The 18,782-nt window shown below is 46.7% G+C and overlaps 1 protein-coding gene across 1 annotated transcript in view; it reads right to left on the reverse strand.

Annotated features, from left to right (window-relative positions):
* Positions 1-17,991, reverse strand: part of CLIP2 (CAP-Gly domain containing linker protein 2) — a 39,181-nt gene extending 21,190 nt beyond the window's left edge. Inside the window, exons 1-5 of the mRNA XM_059829499.1 lie at positions 17,988-17,991; positions 17,287-17,825; positions 6,485-6,609; positions 1,848-2,061; positions 661-858 (exon numbers count right to left, since the gene is read on the reverse strand). Of these exons, the coding sequence (XP_059685482.1) occupies positions 661-858; positions 1,848-2,061; positions 6,485-6,609; positions 17,287-17,825; positions 17,988-17,991 (1,080 nt within the window). The remainder of the gene's footprint in view (positions 1-660; positions 859-1,847; positions 2,062-6,484; positions 6,610-17,286; positions 17,826-17,987) is intronic.
* Positions 17,992-18,782: the final 791 nt, after the last annotated feature.

Here is an 18,782-nt window from a genome sequence, read left to right on the forward strand (position 1 = left end):
GTGCCATCCCTGCTCCCTAGTAGCTGACTGGGGTTTATAAACGTGAGCAAGAAATGTAGGGCAACAGCAGCCATTGAAAAGCCATATATTGATGAATAGCACAAACACAACTCCTCTCTTTAAGCATTCAAGTGCATAAAATACAATTTGTACAAACGTTTGTGCAAAAAAAAAGCTAATGTGATCAGCCTGTTTTCCTTACAGATCTCTTGACTTTATTAATGTGATAAAAATATCCTCGCTGGCAGGAAAGCAGTGACATATAAACTGAGCTGATGTTCTCAGCAGTGTCCGATAGCATCAAAAAACCACTGCAATGCAGTCACAGTCAAGGCCAGATTGGGCAGCTAAGGCCAACAAGTTTGCCCTCCACTTGCGTTTCAGGATTTGAATGTATTGATCCACGAGACACAAACTATCTACCGTCCTTCTTCTGCTCCTGCCTTGGGGTGGAGACAGCACATGTTCCACTGGCAGGAGTGGAGAAAGAAAGAACCTCAGCTTAACCCACCATGCAGGAAGCTGTCTCCACATGAAAGAGAAATTCAGAGCCCAGGTTTCACAGCAGGAAGCTACACACAGGTAATGTTATCACGATCTGAAGCTTTCAGAGGGTGCCAGATATTTGCGTGCTAGCCATAAAGCCACATCACCTCCTACCTGCTCGTGCTGGGCCTTCATGATGGCAATCTCTTTCTCCACCTCACAGATGTGGCTGGTGGCTTTGGCAACCTCCGCCCGCTCCAGGTCACGCTCTGCCAGTAGCTGTTCGATGTGCTGCTGCTTCTCCTTCAGTGCCTCCTGGAGAGCTGTGGTGCCAGAGATTTTTCGGGCATATCGAGAAGAGGTCTCTGTCAGCTGGAAAAGAGTTAAAGAGAGACCAGGGTAAAGCTATGTCCTTCCCAGTCTAGAATAGCTTGAAGCCTCCTGTTAAATCTGGAATGCAGCTCACTTACTGACCATTTATTAGGATGTACAGAGCTGTAGTTCCAGGTCTGGACCCTACAGGTGGGGTTAACAAGTCTGCAAAACATCTGGACACTGCTTGCAAGCTCAATAGCTCTGCTACGCTGCAATGAAAGGACCGTTTTCCAAAGGACAGGATGTGGGGTGGGAACTGGGTCAGGAAAGATTATCACGTATTATATCATCTGCCTTCTTAAATATATTTTATTGATGACCTGCACGGGGTGCAGTCCCAAACAGTGAGTTCAGCTGGGAGGACTTATCTCAGCTGGAGACTGGTACGGGCTAGTTGGATCCACTCCCAGTAATGGATACTGCACCCTCTTCCCCAGCCAAGATGACTGCAGGTGCTATGCAACACACATTACGGCAGATTCAGAGCTTTTAGTAATATTGCTGCCTGCTCTGGTGCCTGCCTTCTCGAGTACCTTCCAAAGCATGCGGCATGTGATCCAGGACAGTGTCACCCCTCCACAATAAAATGCAGTGATTGCAGGAGCTTTCACATAGCTGTTCAAATCAGCCACACACTGCTACTCAACCACGTGGGACAAGAAGCAATGGCATTTTTCTGCAGGGATCCTATATCAAACCTGCTCTTGACAATGGAGCTGAGCTTCACCCCATTGCAAATAGCAGTTCAGGCTCTTTAATGGTCACAATCGCTTTATGTTTGTTACGACTCTCATGTCCATGGAGGGAGTCCTATTTGTAAGGTGGGTAACAGTACCCCACACTCCACTCCCCTCATCTCATTGATGGTGAAGGAGCAGCTGCTCCAGCGCAGCTGCTGAAACAAAACCCCAACCCTCCCACTCTGTAGAGCCGGGTCACAGAAGAAGTGGATCAAGGCTGCACAGTCTCTGAAGACAGCCACTTACCAACCCGCTGCGGCTGGGCCGGCCCCCAACAGATGATGCCACCGAGCTGACGGAGCTGATGGAGGAGCTGCTGGGGCTGTGGGTTAAGGCAGACACTCCCATGGCCATTCGTTTGCTCTTCTTTGCCTTGGCAGGGCTGGTTGACGGGAACCCGATCCGGATCACCTTGTGGATGGGAGCAAAGAGGCCAAACTTGGGAGGGCACTGAAAATACCTGTAATACAGGAGATGAACCAAGTCAGAAGTGGTAGAGCATCCATCTCACCCAAGCCTCGCAGAATGGCATTGCTAAGCGATACGTAACCCTGGCCCTCATTTTGCTGTGACACTGTTTTCTGTGTGCAAGCAGTCGGATTATTCTCCTTTCCTGCCACTTAGAGTAGTGGCAATCTCCATGTTTTCGCTTGTGGTGCTTAAGCAGGGAAACCCAAGATAATTGCCACACACTCGTTGCTGCACACTTTGATGAGATGCCAGGAAAGACCCATCTGGTAGCCCAGATAGCACAAAGATCCCAGTACATAAACACAGCAAGAACACAGGCACTCCTTCCTTACCGCAACAAACCAACGCTCCCAAGACCCGCCTGTGTTCTCTACCCTGCTTTGCAAAAAAGCCACATAGCAAAGCGTGTCGAATAAAAAGCTCTGAATCACACAGCTCTGGTTCTTCACAAAACAGAGGGGGAAAATGGCAGCTCCTAACTTTCAAGCTAAAAATACCATTACAGCAAACTCCAGTGTGTGCCATCTCCTCTGGGTGGCAGAGAAAGAGAAACTGGTTCCCATGCAAACAAACTTAGAAAGAAACATAAAAAAGGGAGGATCAGATAATTACGGTGCAAGCTCTTTTCCGCAACTGCAGCAAGCCCAATGATTATGCCTCTCTGGAGCTCTCTTTCAGAATAGAAATGAGCCAAAACCCCCAGTGTCAAATCTTGGAATCCCCTTCAGAGCTTGGGCTGACAGGCTGAAGCCAGGGTTTATCTGTTGCTGGCCAGCTGCACTGCAGCAAGTAAAACCAGATCATCTCCAGGTGTCACATCCCCTTGTTTCAAGAGAGTAGTCAACATAGAAAACTGTCTCCAGTTAGAGTTCTTCTCAAAGGCTTGGTAGCAAGGTTAGGGGAAAATACTGGGCCATATAATAGTCTGTCTTATGTTAACATAAAATACAGGTCCTGATGAACAAATGACACAAATCTAGCTTTGCTAGCACAAGTCCTCTCTCTCCAGATGTGAGCAGCTGCTTCCCCAATTCCCTTTTATTTTTAAGTGCTGGCAGCCACACGGCTGTGTCACAGGCAGACCTCTGTGTGCTTGGGAGGCCAGAAAGCAGCCTGATCTCCAGCCAGATGAGAAAGTGATTCATTTTCAAACATCTGCTCAAGCCTGATTTTTTTTCTATAACAATCTTTAAAAAAAAAAGTAAAAATACCAAAACCAACCCTCTACAACCCAAAATCACTCAGCCCCCTCTGCTTGCTGCCAACACAGGCTCTTGGGTTTGGAAAACCAGCCATACCGCAGGCTGACCTTGCTGCAGAACAGAGACCCAAGGAAGAAAATCAGTCTGACCTCTTGCAAACCAGCCAAAATCCTGCTCAGCATCATATTCCCAAACTGCAGTAGGCACAGGCAGACCAACAGCACAGCACAGCCCCTTCCACAGGTCTAAGCAGAGACTGGTACTTGTGGCTGTACAACAACGCCAAAGGCTAAGTCCCTCAAAAGCCCCCTGACAGCTCTTAGCAAGTCCAAACTTGCACCACTCTATGTCTGCTCATTTTCTTTTAGTCCAGACTGGAAGCGGTTGTAATTTAACTTTTATAGTTCAGAAGCAGGAACTGGGTCCAGAACACTTGGCAGCAAAAAAAGAAAAATGAAAAATCTGCTCAAAAACCGAGAGCTGCTCTCACTGAGTGCTAAGGAGCTCTATACCCACATTACAGAAAAGAAACAGGGAAGAAAAGTGGTGTTGTGATGGCAATACAAACTGCAGGTGGGAAACAGCACAGGGAATTTTTAAATTAATAAAAAAAATCTTCAGTGTCCAAGACCTGTAGCTGACATGTTTCAGACTATGCGAAAGCAAAGGCACGAGCAATTTAGCGGGCAAAGACTCCCATAGGAACAGAGACAGAGAAGGAACAGCAGTAAAATAAGCAGGTGAAGGTTGATATACTAGAGCTGAGTAAGTGGAACTTCCTTAGCTTTGTGGATAAGAAACCACAAAAAACCACACCAGCACCTCTAGCCTCCTGTGGAGACAGGAAAGCAGATGCAGCAAATCCCAGTGTGTCTCAGCAGCACCCACCTGATGTACGGAGAGGGGCTCACCACAGTGATATCCTTCTATCGGGCACTGCTGCTGAACCACAGCCTGCAGGCAGCCTCACAAGAGTGCCATAAGCTGCTTGGGAAACCCTGACCCTCCATCCTTCCCTTGATGCACATCCAGACCTGAAGCCCCTTCCTGAATCCACAGGAGAATCACAGCGACTCTCCTCAAATTTCAGGTGATTCACCACCGCCTCAACTGGAGAACCCACGGCAGCAAAAGATGGTGACAGAGTCCTTTGCTCGCTCATTTGCCCACCCGTTTGCTCTCCTACTTCCACCAGCCTCCACTGTCTGGAGTAGCTTCTTTGGACCTGACTCTCCTGCTGCAGCAGACGTGAGCGTGGCAGCGAGCGCTGGTCTCGGGCAGCCAGGCCAAGGATGCTCACTAGATGGCAACAACCGCCGAAGCAGAGACTCCAGGGGCCTGGGCAGTCTCTGCCAGGCTGATTCTGGCAGGACAAGCTCAGGGCAGTATCAGGAATCCCGTGCGGTCATGGCAAACATGGAAGACTGAGGGGGGTCTGCATGCACCAAGGGAGTTGGTTTTACTGCGTTGGCTTCCCCTCCAAAACCCTGCTGGTGAAATCGGCACATGCTGTAAGAAAATCAGAAGGTTGGATGAAGGCTCAAAGGACTAACAGGGACAATGCTGCAAACCTGCAGCCAGATCCTTGGTGGACAGAGAGCCCACGTGTACCACTGCTGTATCGGCTAGTATCCGTTATTGCTAGAAGATCTCCAAAATCACCCTGGATGCAAGGGGCAGGAATACCTTATAGACTTCCCTCAATCTCCCCTGTTTAATCCAAACCTCTTAATTCACTCCTGCTCCCCGATCCCTTCTGTGGAGCTCAATATTTGCTGCTCTTGATAAAGCATGAAACAAGAGAGAAGCATTGCAGACAGGGCACATACCATAAGAACCTTAGCCAAGACACAGCAGTTTCAGAAGACAGATGACTTCCAAAAGCCGGATTTTCAAAACACAGCAGCAGAGGTGTGAGGACGAGAGGCAGAGAGAGCACCCTTACACTCACATCTGCCTTCCACACCTTCCACACGCACAGAGACAATAAATCATTTCTGAGCACTCCGAAGATCAAGCTTAGAGATAATTTGTAGTGCATGATAAAGAAAGCAGGGATTTGGATTCACTCCATGACTTATTCTCTACCATCCTGGTTCTTTTCTTTTGAGAATAGGCTGGAACTCAGCCATCTGCTGCCAATCATTTACTGCTTTCTTCTCCTCACATTGAACAAGGCAGTGTTTCTCTTATTTTAAATGAAAACACATGGCTGCTGGACAAAACGAGGCTGACCCAACACAAGAAACCTTTGTTACAGAACCTGAGATCTAACAAAGGAGGAACTCTCAGCTCTTCAGTTTCAAAGCTAAATCTCACCTCTAATGCAAGATTCCCTTAAGAAGCTCCAAGAAATCAACAGTATTTCCCACTAAAGGAACTTGTGAAGGACAAGGAATCAGTTCTACCTGTACTTGAAGCAGGGTCAAAGTGCTGCTGTATAACTCAGATTTGGACATCCCCAAGCTCAAAATCTGAGGCTGGGGGTCATTCCCTTACCTAACTTCCATGTGAGCAGAAACAGCTTCCCAGCAAGCCTGTGAGACGTCCCTGCCTAGTTTTATAGAGACTGACAAGGTCTTTTTTTGAAAAGAAAATAGTGGAGGTGCCTATGGAGTCAGAGATGGTAAGAGCAATCAGCAGACAGCTGTCACACTACAGAATTGGTACAAGGACAGACAATGATCACCAATTGTTCTTTCAGATTTCTGGAAATTTGTCCCCAGAAAGAACAGAACAAATAACATTAAGCTAAGGAAAAAAGAGAGTCAAATCTTTATCTTCTATAGTTCTGACAGGGTGAATTATAGATATAGCGCAAGAAGCAAGTTTATGAAGGGAATGTGTGGTAGAAAGCAGAGGTAATACAATCACAGAATCAGTTTCTCGCAAAAACTTAATCCCACTACAAGTTATTTTCTCTCCCTACTCTCTCCTATTTCCTGAAGCCACTCAGGTTACTTCTTCACAGATGTTATCTGATCCTGCTTAAAAATGCTCCAGTGATGAGGTTTCTATTGATCTCCCTTCAAAGCTATCCCAAAGCCTAAAAGACCCAAAACTGGACTCTTCCTCCCAACCCACCATGTCCAACCAAACACAGCCGCACACAGCCCTGAGTCCTCCTCCCAGGTCCATGTGGCCCCCAGCCACCCCAGGAGGTGTGCAGGACCCTACAAGCCCCAGGCTGGGTTTGAGAGCGTACAGTACCTTGTACCAGCAACCGCCCCGTCGTTCTTCCCTAGGGGTTCATCCAGCTCCACGCCACACCACTCTCCTTTGGCAAAATCCGTCTCTCCCACGTAGCGCACAACTCCTGTCTTTGTCCCACCAACCTGTTGGAGATAAGACGCCGAGGGTTAGAGATGGCAGCACTGGCACTGCCACAAGGGACTCATAGCTGTCGCAGCTTTGGGGAGGGAAGACATCAATATTTTCTGTTTCAGATCTAATGAAAACAGAACAGATAGGAGAACTTGGTATGAAAACTAACAGTAGTAAAAGATGTCTCTCCAACAACTACAAGCAGTTGACAAACTCCCACTTTTGGACCTGCCTGCCTGGAAGATGTCAGAACAAATACAATGAAAAGATATTTCAAGGTGTCAACTAATTGCACAAAGTTACTTGTGAGGCCATGAAGGAGTTTAAGCCCTCCAAGTGCAGCTTACACCCGCCTTCTGTAAGGAATCAACATCTCCACTAACAGGGTTCCAGTCCTGCGCTCTTTCAGCCGGCAGTTCTGAGCAATACCGGGACAGGACAAAGGGACAAGCTGAGCCAGGAAGGCACTCATCACTCTTCAGCTTGTCCCCATGCAGGGTTTGCTAGGATGTAGCAAACAGCCCTCCTGGCAAACCTCTCAAAATAGAGGTGTTTTGTACAGAAAAAACCCTCTGCTTTTACCTACACATCCTACATCAATTCACGGCGCTAGCATGAATTGAAAGGGTCTCATCTCACTGCTAGGCTTCCACTAGCACAGATTTTTTCCCTTCATGGAGAAATATGAAAAAAAAAAAAAATTCAAACCTTTTGCTCCCGTACATACACTTAAAGCTTTCAGCATGCTGAGTAGGTTCTAGGAGAGCATAAGTCAGGAATATATGAAGCTGCGTTCTGATCATTGCCATGAGAGCACCTTTCACTGAGCAGCAGCTGCATCTGCCTTTGCACTAGAAGCTCCTACTTAAATACTTGTGCTGAGAAAAGAAAGACGGGAAAGTAGGAGGGTGGTTCTACAGGCTCATACTTCAAGTAAATCAGTGTATGATTTAAACCTTTTTTAGCCTATCTCTGCTAAAGCCTAGGTTCAAGGAAGAAAGCTTAAAAAAATAAGTTTAAAATTAAATTTGCAGCTTTATCTTGAATGACTTGCAGCTACTAATTTTCTTAATGTTAAATCTTATATAAACGGGTATCAACAGAGTAATATTCTCCTACGGAAAACAGTGATAGTTGAATGCAGAAATCTCCAGTTTTGTGTATTCTGGGATAGCAATGTTACAGATTTACCAATTCGGAATCCCTAAAATTTCTGCAAATTGCTTATGCAATGGAGGAAGAGTTTTCCTAGCCTAAAAATAAATGCACCTAAATGGACTAGAGAACACAGCTCTGAAGTCTGGGTCCTACCTCAAGTCCCAGCAGGCTGTGCTGCAGCATGCAGCTTGGGTTAGTCTTCTGCGATTTCTCTCGCTAGGAATTCAAAGTGCTGCTTATGGAAAAACCTTTGCTGATGATGTTCTCTTTGCTATAGGAAGGAGGAAAATATTTGCCAGCAGGAAAAGTACCACAAGAAAGCTTTCTGGTCCTACACTGCATCCAGGAGTAAAAAGATGATTCAATTTCAGTATTGGGTACTTGGCAAGTTACAGATGTGAACAATTGCAGTAAAATTCTTTACCTATCACTCACAGTCAAACGGCAGTCCCCTTTTTGATTTATTTGAGTTTATACAGAACTAGCCTCTTAATATTAATGCAATGATTTAATGCCATTCTAATACATTTCTTTAGCTGCGAGTTGAACTCAGTATAGGTGTAATTCATCTTAATGTCATTTATAGGAACTTAGCATTGCTGGCAAGCTCCCTCAATTTTATTTTTACTGAGTTTTAATTACAGATATTGAGCCACATTTCCTTTACCAAGCCACATGATCCTGACCCCACAGAGCCTCCTATAAACACACCTTAAAAACCTCATGAGCTCCCTCCGTCAGCGTGACTCTTACCATGCTATTCTGTGGCATCTACCAGAGGGCCAGGCTCCTCCATCCACACGAACAACAGGACCGCTCAGTTGCGTCCTGTTTCCAAACAGGAGAGAAAATAACTAGCCCTACTGACTTAATACACACATTATCTAATTATGCCAATACCAAAACTGTGCAGTAAGAGAGCAGGCCACATTCCTACCCGAAAGCCATATGTCAGTGAAGATGCTAAGCGTAGATCAGATTTAACACTCCCCCAAATGGCAATGTGATTCTCTGCTTCCAAAGCAATGTCTTTTGTTTCTCTTTCAAGCATTAATTATTCTGCCATCTTTTCCATAAAATACACCCTCGTCATACAGCATTATCTTCTCCCCCAAGCCAGAACGGACACATCTGCTCCCTGGCAGCCTGGGCTCCCCACGTCCTGACAGGGCTGGCAGTACCGTCAGAAGCCAGTATCGGTCACACACCAGCGCTCAACCCTCTTGTTGAGCTTTCCGTCTTTTGGCAGGCACACAGAAACTTGTATGGATGGAGAGTCTAGAAAATTCATCCGACTCGGACACGCAGATTTTATTCAGCCCTGATAATCTGCTAATGCTGCTAAAATAAATAATGCATTTTGGAAAAAGCTAGCTGGCAAGTCTTATCACAGAATCACTAAGGTTGGAAAAGACCTGTAAGATCATCAAGTCCAACCATCACCCCAACCCCACCATGCCCATTAAACCATGTCCTGCAGTGCCACGTCCACATGTTCCTTGAACCCCTCCAAGGATGGTGACTCTACCACCTCCCTGGGCAGCCTCTTCCAATGCTTCACCACTCTCTCAGGAAAGACATTTTTCCTAATATCCAGTCTGCGCATTTCTTATCAGCGCATGAAACAGCCTCATCGAAACAGAAGTGATTGTTTCTATCAGACCCTTCAATAAATCAGAGGTATCACTTTGGAAGGAGGATAAAGGCAGCTTGTGAAAGCCAGGGAGGTTAGCAACTGCATAGCATAATGCATGGTAGCTCACAGCCATCCCTTCTGCCCATGCCTAGCTTCGATACCATGCTCCACAATCTGGGCACAGAAGACAGCCGAGCGCGGATGGCTCCTACTGCGCTAACATGACTGCCATCATCGCGCTAGAGACCAGGGGATTTCCATCCCATCGACACCTCAGCCTGCCGTTAGCATCAGTGCCACCCTGAGTCACGAGTTTCTCTAAGGAAAACTTGTCTGCATCTCTCAGCCTGGCACGTTAATCAGAGCCACAACCACACCTTCAACTTGCCGAGTGTCTGGAGTGAGGCAAAGACAAAGTAGCCAGGGCAACCCGGCTCTTTGCTAAAGCACGAGACAGCACGGAGTTAACAAGGCTGCCAGCGAGCTCAGCTACACCCCAGCAGTTCAGACATGCCACAGCTTTTCTAGTTGACAAGTTTCGTTCAAAAATGAGCAAAACTCCCAAAGCTTTTCTGAGAAGCCTTTAATAGTTACCTTACCAAAACTATTACGGAGATTATTCATGTCCAAGAGAATGGGATTTACCAAATGTAAAGAGCTATTGTTTTTAGTCATAGTTGTTTTTGAAAAAACCCAAAAAGCAGCTGCAAAAAATGGAAACAATATTGACATAGCGATACAGGATTTTTTTGTTTTGGAGGGTATTTTGACCAGCATCAACATTCCAATTTTCTCTGCTTCACGTAAAAACACTTATTAACTTTAAACAAGCTCATGGCAGTCCACCCTCTCCAGCTGGATTCAAGCAGCCTCAGAGCCACATGCCTCAGATCTCTTGGAAGGTTCAGCTCGACTGAAGCTCTCTGCCTCAGCTCTGATGCCTTTTTCACGCCTTTGACTGAAGCCATCTTTCTGACCTGGCCTTTCCTCAATGAAAGATCTCCAATAGTGTCAAGAGACAGTCTTGGGCTTGACCTTCACAACAAAACGAAGCCAGGAATATTAAACAGGTCTGTGTCCTAACTGGTGAGTCAGAAAAGCAACGTGCACTCATACTGTGCACTAACTGTAGTATCACTGACATCATCTTTTACTATAGTTTTCTCATCAAAATGACAAAATTGGATCCAGACCAGTATCCCAGGGCTGAAAAGACAATGATGCTAATCCTTCCAGACACTGTCTTCATCAGAGCTGCTAATATATCATTTAAACAATTTACCAAATTAGCACCAGGCCATATCTCAACCTGCCTGCTGCAAGTCAGACTCCCTCCAGCCCACGTTTGCTCTTTTCCCCTTATGTCCTCCCTGCTCGCTCCACAGCAGTTTCTTGCTCTCAGCAAGAACCTCTTAACAGCTGTCCTCAACCCAGGGCCTGTGGGCAATGCACTGCTTGCAATACACTTCGACACCGCTCAGGGAGAAAAGAAAAATAAAATTGTAGGTGTCATTCAGGTCAACAGGTACTGTTCCCCACCATGTCATGCACGGTTCAGGGATCAGCAATGGCTGTAGACACCTCCTTGAGCATATCCCCAGGCAGAAACCACGGAGATGATGCTGTGCTGTCTGCTTAAAACTCTGTTTTACCCATGTAAATTTATTTTCTCAGCTGCTTTCCAAAGCATTTCCACAAGACAGTGCTGCTGACCAGAGGGTCAAGGTGGGAACAGTAAGTGCCCAAGTACAGCACACTGCCGTGCCTCCTCTGCAGGGTTCCCGGGTCTCATGCCGGGTCCTGGAGGAGCCGGGAAACTCTCCTACTGCTCACCTGTGGGAAGAGAAAGGAAGGGGACAGTGGGGAAAGGGCAGACACAGGACACTTTCTTTACTCTGAGGACTTTCAACTACTTTTAACATGCAGCACATAAGCTTACTCTACACTGTTATTGGATGATACTAACAAGAAATTGGAGCTCGCCTTTATTGGACAAGTGCTGCTTGCTCCGGTTTGAGCTGTAGCTGCAGGCTGTATCCTGCCTGTAAACTGAAGCAGCCACGCTTTCCCTTGGGGAAAAAAGGTGGGTTTTTTCCCCGCTACACTCATCCACCCAGACAAGAAGCCTATTTCCACCCAAGCCGAGAGAGGTAGAAGCTGTGTTTTCCCACCACACGTAATTTAGCTCCTCCAACCATTGATGGCAGAAGATTATCATACAAGACTTGATTTACAGAGGGTGCTTTTCGCAGCAGCATGGGGGGGTGGGTCCAGCCATTACAGATCACATGAAATAATGATCTGTAAGTACAAGGGGGTATACGCGTATATCTACGGGAAATGCATGCCATCACTTACTAGTGCTGTGTCCCAGCTGACAGCCAGGGACAGCGTTCAGCAAACTAGTGGTAAGGTGGAGATCTGGCTTGTGGTCAGGTTTGTCTTTAAATACAACTTACCTCAGGTGGCATCCGACCATCAGCAGCTTCACCTGGTCAGATCCTCACTATGTCACCTGTGAATGCCAGAACTGGCTTTTAGAGTGAGGGGAGAAAGAGACAGCCAGGAATTACAGGACAGTCCTCCCTGTGTGAAGTTACAGGAATTTTTATAGTTTCTTTTAAACCAACCACTTATCTTTGTGCCTTCCCATCCCCACAGCACAAGCCAGCGTTGCACAGGGATGAGTCTGACAGCACTGCTGATGCAAGACACTTGTGCACATTTATCTTTCAGGCACCAGTGAGAAAATCTTGTCATAGGGATGTGGTGTAAGAGGAAAACCTAGAATTACAGCATCCCCTCCTGAGGCTGTCTCTGCTATAGAGTCCACCCACGTTAATAATACAGTTTGCTCCACCACAGGCCACTTACAACTCCTATTTAATGAGAGATATTGCACACAGAAGACAAGGACTGGCCAATGCATCAGCCCAAATGAATGGTTAGGAGGGTGTGTGCATGCACAAAAAGCCTCAAAGGGTTAATGTGGCAACAGGGCAGGGCAGTTGCTTTGGGCTACTTATTTCCTCTTAGTTCCATTGCAGAGACAGGGAACACTTGCTCCTGTGACAAAAGCAGTCACACCATATGTCACACCACGCAGGGCCAACAATCTTATATGGTGAGGAAAGAGCTTGGACTAGAAGACCTAGATGTTTTCCTGCCTCTTGAATCCTGCAACCAACCAAAAGACTACACTTCCCACTGCCCGTCACAAACCTCCACAGGGATGGAGATCCATCATTTCCATGCTTCTGTGCAAGGTCTTGGGCTCTGCCGTACTGCTATGCTCTCCAGTCATGACACAGCAATTGCTTGTCTCCTTATGGACCGAGCTGAAAGCAGGCAATGAAATACTGAAAACATCCTTCCCTGAAAATACTGCCTTGGTAGAACTACAGAATAGGATCCTTCTTTCTTTACTGCCTGGTTTGCAATAAGGAAATAAGTTTTGTGATTGTTTTGTCTGTAAAGCCCATACAGGAGCATTGCTGCACCTCTAAGACTCCAGCAAGCTGGGAGAGCTCTGACGGTTAACCAGGAAAATAAAGAGTATGAATCCTTCCTTTGTTACACCTCTATGTGCCTTTGCAGCAGCAAGGCTTCAGTCTCAGGCACTGAAATAGCTCAAAGCAAGCTGGCAGCAGCAGAGCGAGTGGTTGTCTCTGCCCAAGGAGAAGGGCTTAGGCTGCAATTGTCCTCACGGAGAGCTTCTAATGGAAATGATTTTTCACTCAGGTGGTTAAAGGCTTTCTGCAGCTTCAGGCTGGGGTGGGAATGTATGGGGGGATGATAGAGAAAAGGACATGACTAGTTTATTCATGAGAGTTTTCTGTCATTTGCCAGGAGCCAGAGGTTGCAACACATGGCAGGCAAAAACACTTTGCAGCATACAGAGAAGAAAATTATTAAAATCACACGTTTGCTCAGAGGGGACCCCAGAATCTATTTCCACCAGCCTAGCCAGCCCGCCACGGCAGTCTTGCCCATCCGTCGGCCAAGGTGCCGCTCCATCGTAATCTCCTTGCTAGTGCTGCTTCTGCTACTCCAGCATCTACTCTGGTTTTGGCCACCTACAAGTTCTAGCAAAATCACAAACCTAGAATCCATCCGAAGGGTATCTGGGGCAACAACCCACAGCAAAAGAGTCAAATAAGCCACTGAGATAGAACCCAGCCCTTAAATAGTCTTGTTTATTACTACATTTCAGTACTGAAGAGTGCAATCCCAGTTAGCAGACAGAAGGATGGCCAAAGGGCAGAATACCTCTATCAAGAGGATTTTTTTTTTTTAAATTATTTTTATTTAGACTGACATATAGAGAACAGCCACCTCCTTCCCACCCTTCTTAAGAAAGCAACCACATCTCGGGTGGAATGAGTTCAGCTGCTGAGAAAGCCTCCCCCCCAAAGCATGTAAAATACATTTTCTTAGGCAAAAAACACAGCAGAGATTCCTCCCAAGCAGAAAATGCTCAACTGCTCCATTGCTCTATTTCCATCCCTTCTTTCCCTGGAGGAAGGCAACAAGCCAGCTGCACATTAACAGCAGCACTCCAGCGATTATCATACTTTGTGAAGCTCCATTCTTACTAAAGCAAAGGTTAATTGTTCCACATTCATTTGCCAGACTTCAAGAGATTAGTTCTACAATATTAGGGTGGGTTTTTCATCTCTTTAATGCAATTTTTGCATCTCTGGGAAAAAGTCCGAGTTAGAAAGTGCCAAAGGCAAACATTATCTAATTCTTCTAATGGAAAGCCTCTAATGGAAAGCTAAAAGTCTCTTTTAGCAACTGCTAAAGAGTCAGAAAGAATCTCAGAACAAAGTAACTGAAAAGCAAAAATGTCTTCAAGCTATAATGGACTTAATGAAGTTAAAGAAAACCACTAGCAGGAAACGACCAGAACGCAGAGCAGCCAGGTATCAGTCTTACAGACCTGGAAGGGTCCCCTGCAACCTTGTGCTCCGTCCACCGGGCAATTACAGAAAACACATGTCCTCCCTCACTCGAAGAGCCTTTGGTGGATCCCATCTGCCTAAAAGCCATTCTCAAAGAAAATTATAATCTTTCAGAAAAGCATGGACTATGAGTAATAAAACCAACTAACACTGTACCAACCCATCGAGGACAAGAGCAAAGATTTACTCAGGGAATTTGAGGCAACTCAGGTTAAGCCAGAATTATTGTTTATGCATTGAAACATGATTAGCTGACATCTCCATTACTAAAAAAGCCATCCGCCAAGCCAAGCACATGTTACCGAACCATAACAGCAAATTATTTCTTCTTGTTGTCATTATCTGTTCTTTTTCCTGGACCTCTACCACTGCAAGCAAACAGTTCCTGATGTTTCTGTAAGCTGAGCATTCCTGCTAGAGCCAGCAAGATGCTGAGCTCACTCCAGATTCACTCTTTTGGAGCTATTTATTACACTAACAAATCATAGCACAGATTTTATCTTGTAACATCTGGGGTGGATAAATTAGCAGGCAGGGATGGTGGGCTTTTAAGGATGCACCTTCATTAAAAAACAAACAAAAAGCCAACCAAAACCACCCCCAAAACCCAACTCAACAGAAGCCAAGGGGAGAGATGCTAACAGTTTGTATTGCATGGGTATGCTGAAATCTCAATCTGCCTGGGCCCCACTGAGGTAAGAAGAGTATTAAGTGGACAGACCCTGCCTCGGTGAGCTTACAGTCGGGAGAAGAGAGGGCTTAAACAATTAAGTCTGGAGAACACTGTTCCATCGCCCGGCTGGTTCAGAAAGAACAGAGCCAAGTTTACCATAGATTTTATATTTTACAGTTTACCTTCTATGACTGCTGCTCCTAAAATGGGAAGTTCTCCCCTGAGCACTTTCCCCACTCCCTGCAACAGGTAAAGGAGAAAATGGAAGCAAACAAACTGATCACAGGAGGACAGATTCCCCAGGTTTGTTTTTCCCCATGGGTGGCTGCTTTAACACACCAACACGAAGCATCAGCGTGTGTGTGTGAACAGAGAACGTCTGTTCCACCTTCCCTGCCCACCCCTGCCCCTGGGAGCAGCAGCAGCTCTGCTACAGTAGGGATGGGGAGGGAAGAGAGGCAGACTCTGGTGAAGTCAGGAAGACGACAGACAAGCGACAAACCCGTCAGCAGCTGTCAGCTCCTGCTGTGATACAGAATGCAATGCACATTTGGGGGAAAGTTTGAGAATATAAAACTTTCTCACCTCTACAGCTAAATCTACAAGTCCACATGTTCACACCAGATTTACTGTGTGTCACATCCAGTGGGCACAAGCAGAACCCACCTTCACTGTTCCTCCTCCAAAAATGAACCAACTTTAAATTGTTTCTATTTTAAATAAAATGAAAACTATTGGACGACCCAACAGTGTTTCGGTGTGCAAGTGCATTGCTACTTTTGAAAGTGTATTTGTAATGCCAGAGATGCCTGACAGTTGGACACAACAGATCCTGAAACCCTCAGAGCAGATTGTGCCACGGGAAGTTTTGCCTCGAAGACACGTGTGGCCGGTCACGGCCACTCGGTGCTCCCCAGCCACCTAGGGCTGCTCGAACGTGGCCCAGCTGCCCACAGTCCCCGTGGGGCTGCAGAGAGCAAAAGGAACCAACTCCATTAGCTTGAGCCGCAGCCTGCCCAGGGTTGCTGCTATCGCCAGCAGAAAAACCCGCTCTCCAAGACCACAAAGGACATTTGAGACTGCCTCTGACACCCCCCTGCACACACTCCTCCTGAATCACATCAGCTGTGGAGCCAAGTTCTACCAAACCCCTGCCAGATGGCAAGTCTGCCTACGCTTCCCTACTACCACTATTGGTATTGGAACCAGGTACATAGCTAACTTTAAACGGGAGCCAGATTGCCCTGGATGCGCAAAGACTAACCCTCTGCAACCTGTCGTGGCTGTCGGTCAGAGTCGTCTTTATCTTTTAGATCCAGGGACACAGTTGCAATAGATCTGTGCTCAAAAGCTTGGCTGTTCAATATTTGCTATCACCATATGTATCATACATACTAAACAAAACTAAAGACTCTTTTAAAAGAGATGCAAAACTAAAGTCAGTTTTTTCCGTGTTTTGATATATTTCTTTTCCTTCTCCACCTCCACTGAAAGCAATACTCCTTTGCTAGGACACAAATGGTGACAAGCTTGATGGCAAACTTCCAGTAAGCCATTTTTAGCACAAGTGTGGCATTTTGACTTAAAGTCATCAAGTACTCTATTCTAGATAATGAAAACAACAACAGAAATCAGATGTGGAGAACCCATCCATCAGTACAGTGATCTCCCCCCAAAAGTCCTGCCCTTTTATGAAAATAACTGCAAGTTTCTTTCTGTACAGGAAAGGAGTTAGTGTCATATCCAACATATAAAAACAGAAGCACCAGGAGAGGAGTGACCTTGGAGAGATTCTTGCAAATACTTGCAGAGTATGTGCAACCACATGCAACAAGACACTCCATTGCAAATTCCTGGAAAGCCCCGATACACACCATTATGGAGAGTACCACTGGATTAGAAAATAATAATCAGTCATTTTTCTTCTATTTCCCACTCATGTTTGAGTTGCTCTCTTTCTGCCCTCATTCTACTGCTCAGGACTTGCCCAATACAAGAAACGCTCTGGAATATGTTGTCTCACATCAATGTGAAAAAGAGAGACATGTCCAGAAGACACAGCATCCCAAATAACAGTGAATGCAAAAGTTCGATGCCTGCTTGGTCCAGGCATCCCCTTCCAAGGCCACGCTCTGTCCCACACCTCGCTACCAACTCTGTCCTCCTTTTGTCTTGTTCCGATCCTGACCAGGAACACTTAGGGAGGGGACAAATACTTGTCCTTTGCCTTTCTACGGGGACCCCGCGATCAACTCACCAGCACACGATCTCCAAGCCGTAAGTCCTTCTCCCCTTTTTTCACAGACCCACTGTCCGAGAGGTTAGATCCAGACTCGTTGCCCGTCTTCATGGCGCTGTTCAGGACGCTCTCCCGCAGGGGGATGACGCGAGTGGAGAGAGGTGGCGTGGCCGTCCCCGAGTGCAGTGACAAGTTCTGAGCCGTCAGGGAGTCCACGGAGGGGGCGTCGCTCCCCGAGCCCTCAGCCACCGGCTGCCGCGTCAGCTTGGACGGTCGCGTAAAAATCCCCTGCAGCGGCTGGCATTCAAAGTAACGTACTCCACCGACAGAGCCGTCATTCTTACCCACCGGGTCATCCAGAACGACCCCTGCCCACTGGCCCGGAGCAAATTGCGTCTCCCCAAGATACTGGATCACACCTGGCTTCACTCCATTTACCCAGACACGTTCGCCCACCACAAAGTCTCCCAGGAAATCATCGCCCACCTCGGCAACCTTTGAACCCGACTTCTCAGCGCTGGTGGTGGAGGTGGTACCCTGCTTGTGTAAAGGTGAGCCTGTGAATCAAGGGAAAAGAGGTTTTGGTATGAGGAGAAATCCTAAAAGGCAGCCAAAACACCAGGAAAGGGTATTTACAAAAAGGAAACATCTTGGACCACGACTTAGGTCACGGGTTTACACTAGATGATGGTTAAAACCTGAGCAACCCCGTTACTTACACATCTTCCTCGGCAGGAAAGCAATCTGCACAGAAATCCCCGTACGCTGCCCAGTTTCTTCAGGTCTCGCACACAGCATAAAGAACCGACCCCATGTCTTCCTCCCCCTTTACAATGCCCACTTACCCCCAGTCCCATCACAGCACTGACAGGTATTTTGCGTGGCAGCACTAACGTGAATAAGTTCAAAAAGACAGGAGTGGTGGTAAGTGCTTAAGGATCAAAAGGAGACCAATGAACTGCTGCTTTGAAGAAAGACGCCAAAGTCATCCTTTCATCCAAAAAAATAAAAATTAAAAAAATAAATAAATGAGTGAGGTACTGATGTTTTAGTACCTGGTGCTGCGAGAACTCCATGTGTCTGGATACAGGCAAACAGTTAGTCCAAGCATTGAGAGTCCCACTGAGGGCGTCAATAGCTCCTGTGGGACCACACAGCTGCCTTTGCAAATTACTCAGTTTTTCCAGCTGCTGCTATGCCCTTTGCTGGAGCAGAACCCAGCCGGGAGCAGACACCTGGGGTATGTTCCATATAAACAGCATATCTATAAACAGGAAGCATCTACAAACCCCTGCACGCAGAGCCTTCCCAGGGCTGACACGCCGTGCACTGAACTCAATAAAACCTGCAATAGAGAACGCTCTTATTCCGGCATCAGCCCGTCAAGCCGAAGCCAGACCTCCAGCAATGCTTCGCTGTGCGGGGAGAAGGAATACTGCAGGTGATGCTGAAATTCACTGTCCCGCTCACTCTCTCCAGCATACCCAGGACTGGCCAAATGTGACGGGCGTCTG

Source organism: Gavia stellata, chromosome 25 (genome assembly GCF_030936135.1).
Source record: "Gavia stellata isolate bGavSte3 chromosome 25, bGavSte3.hap2, whole genome shotgun sequence".
Classification (NCBI taxonomy): domain Eukaryota; kingdom Metazoa; phylum Chordata; class Aves; order Gaviiformes; family Gaviidae; genus Gavia; species Gavia stellata.